Source organism: Cupressus sempervirens, chromosome 8 (genome assembly GCF_028749045.1).
Source record: "Cupressus sempervirens isolate cs-2001-9-10 chromosome 8, ASM2874904v1, whole genome shotgun sequence".
Lineage (NCBI taxonomy): Eukaryota > Viridiplantae > Streptophyta > Pinopsida > Cupressales > Cupressaceae > Cupressus > Cupressus sempervirens.
The window spans coordinates 170559265-170569155 of record NC_143125.1 but is presented as its reverse complement, the minus strand read 5'-3'; the positions used below and the strand labels follow the sequence as shown (position 1 = coordinate 170569155).

At 32.7% G+C, this 9891-nt stretch overlaps 1 protein-coding gene across 1 annotated transcript; it reads left to right on the top strand.

Moving 5' to 3' along the window:
- Window positions 1–4062: 4062 nt before the first annotated feature.
- On the top strand, window positions 4063–7130 carry LOC149542100 (uncharacterized). The gene is made up of 3 exons (XM_089797145.1): window positions 4063–4291; window positions 5314–5546; window positions 5808–7130. The coding sequence occupies exons 1-3, from the start codon at window positions 4241–4243 to the stop codon at window positions 6310–6312; spliced, it is 789 nt and encodes a 262-aa protein (XP_089653271.1). The 5' UTR covers window positions 4063–4240; the 3' UTR covers window positions 6313–7130.
- Window positions 7131–9891: the final 2761 nt, after the last annotated feature.

The window sequence follows — 9891 nt, the reverse complement described above, 5'->3', positions numbered from 1 at the left end:
GAAATTTTCACAATTGAGCTAGGAGGAGAGAGGTCTTGAGTGTTTTAAAATATTAAATAGGATTAAAAAAGGGAGGTTCTTATTTTTTTAATTATTAGCACTAGTTTTAATTAATGAGGTTATAATGTGGGATTTATTTTATTGTTGTAGAAGCTAGGCATTGCATTTTAGGTATTTAAATCGTCATCAACGATATAGACAACCATGCACTTAAGGAGAGGATGCTCCCAATCTAGTTAGTGAGAGAGAGTTTTTTAGTGTTTTCTAGGTGGTAAATAAGACAAAACCAAGAAGTAGTTATGTTTCAAATGAAAAAAATGTTATATTTAATTGAGTAATGATTTTAATTATTATTAGAAAAGTTGGCAATCATGACATGGTTGTTTAAATATTTGTGAAAAACAAAGACAACCATATAGTTGAGAAAGAGATGCTCATAACTTGTATTGGGAGAAGGAAGGTCTTGAGTGCTTTTTTGTTAGTAAATGAGACAATTAAGGGAAGTAGTTACACTAAAAATACAAATAAAAGCTAGGGTTTATTTATTTTGATTAATCAAGTTCTTAATGATAGACATTTTTTTATATTGTTGTTGAAAAAGTTGAGCAGTGTAGTAAGGTGTTTTAATTATCATATCTTGTCAATAGGTTATATATTTATATGCAAATTTAAATGAGACTTCAACTTGAATTAATATATGTATATTTAAATTATTTTTTTACACAAAGACAATCATAGAGTTGTGAGAGAGACATGGCAATCACAATTTACCTGAGGAGGTAAGGCTCGTAAGTCTTTTTAGGTAGTAAATATGACAAAAGACGAGAGTCAACTACGTTTGAAATATAAATACATATAAGTCATGGTTGATTTCTTTTGATTAGTGAGGTTGTGAATTAAAAAAACTTTTATTATTGTTGGGGGGGTTGGATGTTGTAGTACAATGTTTAAAAAATAAAAACTTGTCATGATATTATATTTTTTTAACATAGATTTTTAATGGTGCTTAAAAACGAATCAACATATGCATATTGAATTATTTTATTAGATTGATCACACTAAGCTTCACGAGGTTGTAAATGAGAGGTTTATTAAACTATTGTTGGAAAAGTTGGGCATTGTAGTATTGGTGTTTAAATTAATCCAACTTGTCACTACATAGTATTTTTATGTGTAAATATTCAATAAGACTTCAATATGAATTTTTATATGCATAGTAAAATATGTTTGAAGATTGATCAATAAAGATTTGATTACAAAGATCAATATTTGGATAATTATGAGGATGTTTCTTTATTAAAGGATCTCAACTCTAAAGCTTGGGGATGTCATTACAAATGTAAATTATGAGGATGCATGCTCAATGTTCTAATTATATTTAAATTATTTTATAAATTGATTCACCAGGGTTTGATTAGAAGGATACGGTTTTATATAATTAAAGGATCATTGATTTATAAGAAGATTGTCAATTATAATTGTGGACATATCATTTCCTTTATAAAGTGTAGGGCAATGTTCTATTACATTTTCCAAGAACATCATTTTGAGAGTTTAAACTTGAGTCTCTATCATGAAACCCGTTGAATTAACCAATAAGAGTAAACCAAATATTACATTTTGAGCTACAATTCTTTAATCAAAGCCGTTTTGTATTTTAAAATTCATAGTCATCAATTCTTTGATAATTAATAATAAGGTTATTCAATTTATGATTGATATGAAATATAGGCTCAAAATTAATATAAATTATATATGACAATGATGGCCATTGAGCTTTGTTTTTTTTGTCCACTTTTGTTGAATAATTATTTTTATAATAGAATATTTTAAATTGACTATTATTTTGTATACCTAGATTATATTTGAAACTTGTCAATATGAACTCTTAACTGTAAAATCTTTAGCAAATCTTATTAAATACATTATATATGTTTAAAAGTATTAGCCTAGTTTGCATAAAAAAACAATATAATTTATTATTATTAAATAATGCAACTTTAGAGTACAAAATATTTTTCACAAATCTTATTAAATATATTGCCACCTTCTAAAAAGTAGTATTAAATATATTGCCACCTTCTAAAAAGTAGTAACTAGTTTGAAATTGACACCAACCAATAGTTTACACATATGCTAAAATATAACATGTAACTCATTACCATCTCTCTCTCTCTCTCTCTCTCTCTCTCTCTCTCTCTCTCTCTCTCTCTCACTCACACACACACACACACACACACACACACACACACACACACTCACTCACTCACTCACACACACACACACACACACACACACACACACACACACACACACACATTCATCTTGATATATGTCTACTTATTTATCTTGTTATAGTTTATTTTCACCATTATCCATATATGCCATGTGAAAGTTACCCAATGTATTTGTACAAGGGAAAATTTTAGATGCAACAATAGGCTAACAAACAAGTAAAGAAACTTGACAAGAGGGAATTTTGGATCCACGTGAGAACAATCCAAAGCTTCAATACAATGGTACCAATTGTTTTAAGTATAGATATACATTTGGTTTAATGACAAAGCTCATGTTGTAAGCACTTAAATGACATTGAGTTCAAATCTTCTAAAATACCAATAAAAGAATACCTCATATTCAAACAAGAGACAAGCCCTAAAATTACTCAATATTTATTTAAGTCTATAAATATGTATTACTTAACATTGTCAAATTTTCACAATCCATTTGAAATGTACGAAATTTTGTTTTTAGATTTGATTATGTATATTTTTTTAGCATCAATGTTTCAGATCATGTATGTGATCCATCACTAGGATGAGAGAATGAAAGAAACATTGATGCTAAAAAAAAATACACAAATGAATCAAGAATCAAGATTTTGTACAAATATGTATTACTCTAACATCAACATCCGAGCAAAGGAAAGGAAATAAATGAAAGGAAATGAGCTTTTATAGTCCAAAATACCAGCCATTTGTCTTGGGTCTACATATTGTGGCAATACTATAAGACTATTATGCATTCCTTGCAGGAAGCACACAAGTTTGCCACAAATGAGGTGCAAATAGCCTTACTCTTGTTGGGATTCAGATTTATGACCTCTCTTTGAAGAACACAAAATCTTTTTAACTTCAGTGCTCCAATAAAGGAAAGGAAATGGGCTTTATATAGTCCACAATACCAACCATATGATTTTGGGTATACATTTGGTAACAATAATATGACAATACTCTATATTCCTTGTCAAAGACATGCAATTCTCCTATAAATGAGGTGTAACTACCCTCACTCTCGGAAATACTTGAATTTATGGCTTCTCTTTGAAGAATACAAAATCTCCATAACTTCAACATTCAAGAAGAAGAATTGAAATGAGCTTTTATAGTTCACAATACCATCCATTAGGAATTTTATAATCCACAATACCACCCATTAGTTTTTGGGTCTACATATGATGACAATAACATGAGACTATTTTATATTCCTTGTAGAAGACACATAATTGTGCTAAAAATTAGGTGTCAACATATGGTGACAATAATACGAGACTATTTCATATTCCTTATACATAACAAATGAAGTGTCAAACCTTTATCCCCAATAAAATTTGAATTTATGACCTCGTTCAAGAACACAAAATCTCCACCACTAAACCATCCTTACTCGTCGACCTAAACCTAATATTTGAAAAGAACATAAAATTCAAATCATATCATTTTATGTGGCTGAGAAATAAAAGCTCAATATAGAGGTTTCATTTATTGAAAAACATATTGTAGTGGATTTGAAAGGGCGGCTTTTTCACGCAGATCAAAATATATTCCCCACTCCTCTTCTTTCTTTCTCCCCTCTCTCCTGTCTCGCACAATAAACCAAAGCATCTTATCCACGTGGCATGGAAAAAGCCAAAGAGAATCCGACCGCCGGCATCTGATGACGACAACTCGGCGTTCTTGGGCCCCGCTCTCACCGACTCCACGGATGCGCCCGTCACCTTTTTCCTTTTCCTCTCTCCCTTAACATCCTCCTTATTTATCCTCTCCCACAATTAATGCCCTCACATACACTTTGTTTACTCACTCTCCTCCTGCTGCATTTCTTCCTCTGCAATTTTCTTTTCTTCTCTTCCTTTCTTCACATTCTTTCAAAATCTTCTTTCATTCTTTTCAGTTTTTGTTTGAGAATCATCTACAATAATTGCAGTGGAGATTTGAGTATATGTTCTTCCGGTAGCACAATGATGCTCAGCCCTGTTCAGATCTTCATGGATTCTTCCGATTGGACTCAGGTAAATATCAATCAGTTTTCCCATTTCTTAAATCAATTTTTCATTTGGGTATCTGTTATTTTTAGACCAGTATGATCAGATTCATGGTTTTGTTGTGAGAATTTCTTGTATCCTGAAGATTTAAGACATCTGCTGGTTTGTTTCCTAAGAGAAATCAGTATGGTTGTTTTAAATTCCATCTGGGTGTATGATATTGTTCCATGAGAAATCTGATTCATAAGTTGTCCGATGAAAAATTTATGTGCCAACATGGTTTAAGGCATTGGTATCATGGTAAATCATCATATACAGCCTAGTTTTGTTTGATAGGTGCATGATTTGTCATTTGGGCATGTGAGGTTTTATCCCACTGTAGCATTTTAGATGACATTTGAGTTTTAGCTATGGAAAATCCATGTACCCAAATGGTCCAAGACATTATTGGAAAAAAAGTGCCAACATCGTATAAGGCATTTGTGTCATGGGAAATCATTATATACAGTCTAGTTTTGTGTGATAGGTGCACAATTTTTCATTTGGGCATTCTGAGATTCTATCCCATTGTAGCAGTTTAGATGACATTTGAGTTTTAGCTATGAAAATCCCATGTACCCAAATCGTCCAAGACGTTATAACCCATTATAGCAGTTTAGATGACATTCAAGCTTCAGTTGTGAAAAAAGCATGTGCCCAAATGGTTCAGTTGTGAAAAATTCATGTACCCAAATGGTTCAGCTATCAAAAATTCATAAACCCAAATGGTCTAGGACATTACCTAGTGTGTGAAGTTTCTGAATGAGTTCAGTTTCCTTTTTAAATTTCTATATATATGACCATCCGGATGTCTTTGATTGAAGTGGAGATGAAATCCATGGTTTACTTGTGAAAAATTATATACCCACATGATCCAAGACTGATAGCATTTAGTTTATATCACTGAAACTCACCATGTTCATAACTAGCTGATCCATACGATTTAGGTGTTAAGTTTGGACTAATTTGGTGGTGTTTTCTTTTGTTTTGAATGGATTTGGATTATCCAGAACATGATGCAGGACAGAGGATTCAGGCCTTCTTCTTCTGGTGCTGGTGCTGCTTCCGGTAGTGAAGATTTGCTTTCATGTTCACGTCCTCTGCTTGAGAGAGGCCTGAACATGAAACCCCAGCCAGAACAGGCCCTAAAGTGCCCAAGATGTGATTCAACAAACACCAAGTTCTGCTACTACAACAACTACAGTCTCTCTCAGCCTCGCCATTTCTGCAAGACATGTAGAAGGTACTATTAGAAAAATAGAACATCAGATTCAATAACAGAGAAACTAAACTTGCAGCTTCTTATATATCATTGCCAATACTAATTACAAATTTATAGTCATATAACTTCATCAAGATCCCATAATTAGGCTAATAGAAATAACAACAAACTAGATGTGACTAACAACTAACTGAAACTTATTGACGCTAACTCAAACACATCTACAATCTTATTTGGTTCCTTCTCTAACTCTCTAACTAATGGAACATTAAATTCTAACAGGTACTGGACAAAAGGAGGAGCCCTAAGAACCGTCCCTGTTGGCGGGGGTTGCAGGAAGAACAAGAAGACCAAAAGAGCATCATCAGCAGAACAGGCAGAACCTTCAACTTCTGGTGCAGCACCCCTATCTAACCCTAACCCTAACATGTTCTTCAACAGCAGCACCTCAAATGACATGAATGCCTTTGCCAGGGGCCAAGCTGTTGCAAGATATGGAGACCAATCCGCCTCTGATTTCCTAGGTCTTTCTTGTGGCCCAAGCACCACCCAGTCCTCTTTTGGGCCTCTAACCCTAAACCCCATTTCATCACTTACTAATATGACACCACTGAGTTTTCCAAGCCTAGGAGACTTTCCAGTGATCAGCAAAGGTACATCATCAGCCATGGCTCCTCCACCAGATTGGCAGCTACCCCCTGAACCCACTCTACTGGACCCCAACATTAACTTCTGGGGCGGAGGCTCATGGCCTGATCTCTCCACATATGGCTCATCTTCAATGTAGGAAATAGTAACACCTCGATTGTTCTGATTAAGTAAAGCGGGATAGGACATCAAAGGGATAGAGTAACACCTCAATTGTTACAGCTTAGTATTCTTTCTGGTTGGATAGCTTTTTTTGTAGCAGTTCTTGTCACATTTGTCAAGTTTATTGAAGACAAAACATGACAATCCTGCTATGTTTGTAAGACACATAGTGGTTGATTCAATTTTAAGAATTCAGAATCACTTAGAAAGGCATTTGCTCATCCGGTAATTGAAGTTCTTTTTGTCCAGCTTCGATTCAAGCATGAGTTGCCACCTGAATCAATCAATCAGAGCAAAGCTGAGGAGGAGGAAATAGTTTCAGCATTCCATGGTCTACTACATCATTCTGATTCAGAGAAGAAATAGTTTCGGAATTGTATGCTTTGAATCAATCAAAGCATACAATCATCTTACAACTTAAAAAAAATCATCTTACAGATCATAGTGTAAATAAATTGGGTGTTTTTTTTGTGTTGGGATTTCTTTTGGCTGTCTGCCCGTTTTTTTTTGGAGGGGGGGCATTAGAGGTTTCAGAGCCAAATGTGTGCACTTTTGCATTGAAGGAAAGGGAAATGGGTATGAGTAAGTTTTTAATTGTAGAATAAAGTCCTCTTGTGTTCAGAAGAGGCATTGATATAAACTTTTATAACAATGGGGTCAGTCAGCAGAGAAGCTTCTGCTTCTGGTTTGTTCTTGGTACCTATATTTTCTGTAGCAATTTTGAATATGTTTTGTGTGAGTGCGTAGAGTGAGTTGATGAAACAGAAAAATAAATGAAAAAAATTATGTAAAGAAGTGGTTTTCTAGTGATTATATTTATGCTATGGAATTTGTTGTTTTTATTAAAAAATGAAACGTGGGTAGTTCCGACTATGACGTTTGTGGAATGTGACGTCTATTGCTTGAATTCTCTCCACTTATTTTTGAATGTCAAAATATTTTATATTTCGAGTAGCAAGCATGGTAATGTCACTTAGAATGTATTGACATTACAGCTCCTTGGAAGTATTGTTATTTATTTCTAATTATTTTGCTTCCATTTTTTTCTTAATGTGAAATAATAGAAATTCAAATAAAAATACGTGGGAAATAAGGATCAAATGTTTAGTAAAAGAACTTTTTAAATTAAAATATAAGAATAATATTTAAATATTTCAAAATAGAGCTATTGGTGGAATGGTACATTTTTTTTTGAAACTACAAATTATTTGATTTTCGTAATTATAGGAGTTTTGTGATTTTTTGATGTATTTAAGGAGACAATTAAAATATAAGAATCACTATTACTAAGCATAGAATAATAGATATAGTGACAATCAATTTCAATGACCATATCAATATCTAGTAGTCAAATTCAAGGGGTTTGTCCAGGAAGTAATTCCCTGAGCATTTATGCATTAGAAGTTTGTATTTAAAAACATGGTAATCAAGCTTTATTAATAAATTTGAATAACCAAAAAATTCCACTAGATAAGTGTCCATGACTTCAAATACTCAATATAATGAAAAAGAGACAAACTAAGTTGATATTGTAATACCCAAAAATACTAGGCATTTCTGACCACTTGTCTTTAATTGACCTAAGTGACCTAAGTGTCAAATACAGAAAACCCTTAATCTGTATTAATCACAAATCTTATTTAATTCCTAATCGTTGACTTAAATTAGCTAAATGAACCCTCTTTGATAGAAACTTTCTATTTGAACTCAACTTTGAATCAATATGAACCTTTCATTTAGATCAATCTTGACCATTCATTTATTTGGAATTCTATAAAAGTAGGCTTTCTACCTCTCATTCAAAAAAAAGAGTGCAATTTGAGTAATTAAATTATGCCAAATTCATGCTACATTGTTGTGCATTAGATTTCTTAGATTGTTAATAAATTTTCATTCTAGCTTTTAGTTGTATTCATGCTAAACTAAATTCTATTTAATTATCTAGATTAATAGTTTCTTTCCATATCATTGTAGATTAATTCATACTTGCTTGCATTGAAAATAAAAAAAATATAGATGTATTCCTTCTCTTAAATCCTTCATTCTAGTAATGGTCTACTCTTGATTCTGAGAGCAATTAAAGAACCCCATCTAGATAGGAGGCAATAGGTCACATTGTGTAGACGTTCAAAATGAATAATCTCATGTTCATTCTTGGATGAACCTCACAAACAATGACTATGTTGAAGTGTGTGTCTAACCAATTTTAGCACTCACAGATACATGTTGCTACTTCTAAACCATTAGAAAACATAGAAACTAGGGGAAGGTTGAAACCTTCTATAATTGATAAATAGGGAAAATTAATATAAAGGGGGAAGACACTAAACTCAATTTTAATGTGTTGAAAATGGAGTTTAGATGGTCATAAAAATAAATATATGGAGAAAGGGGGTGAGTAGTAGATAAGTCCTAAAAATATAATATGATAGTTGTAAAATGATTTAAAGTAGTTATAAATAATGAATTGAAATTATTGTGTCTATTAATAACATTTTGAAATGTGTACAATGACAAAAAAAAATTAAGAACTTTCTTCTCATAAAATCTTAAAAGAGAAGATGTTTATTTAATAACAAAATTGTTTGATAAAATCACTATCTTTATTAATATTTTTTTCATAATGTATAAAATTTAATTATTAATGCTTACTATCATTAAAAAAATGGCATATGTGTAAAGGGATGTTGCCCGACTATAGAATTTGTTTCAATTTTACGAGCCATGGTTAATATTTAAAACTTGCCTGGTTTTAAGCCTTAAATGGATCATTCTATCTGTGAAATTGGTGAGTCTTTAAGCCTCCACGTCTCTGGCTCATTCCCAGCTCCGCGCAGCATTTGAAATTTTTAAAATCCAACTTCTGAGCCTCCAGATATAAAAGGTTAATGATTGCCGCCTAAACACGTATTTCTTAACCTTTAACTTCTTAAAAGGTTAATGTTAACCATCAAAAACGTGTTTTTCTTAACCTCCAAGTAAAAGGTTAATGTTAACCACTAAAAATACGTTTTTCTTAACCTCTCCTATAGGTTAATGATAGCATCCAAAAACACGTTTTTCTTAACCTCTTCAATGTGGGTGCCCAGATAGAAGGCATATTGAAGGTTACAAAAGAAAAGTAACATACTGATGGATTTTGGAAATCTGTTTACCAACACAGGGTAATCGAGTTTATTCGTGACTTGCAGTGGGGTAGCTGGTGTTGGCGCTAAATGGCTTTGAAATGCATCATTTGCTCTAGGATCACCTTAGAAAATGAGAAAATGGAGACTACAGAACTGTTGAATTTTAGCATTGAAGTTAAAATCCTTCATGCAAGGCATTTACCGCATCATAGCCATATTATGACTGGCAAGCGCTGTATGAGAGGTTTGATTCACAAAATGAATGAAAGCGTTTAAAGCCACGGTTGAGGATGAAACCAGAGTTTGGTCTTGCTACACCATTTCTTCAAAATAAGCTAATTAACGTGTATGCAAAATGCGGCAGTCTGGTTGATGTGTGTAGAGTGTTTGACGAAATAAGAGAATGAGATGTGACCTCGTGGAATGCG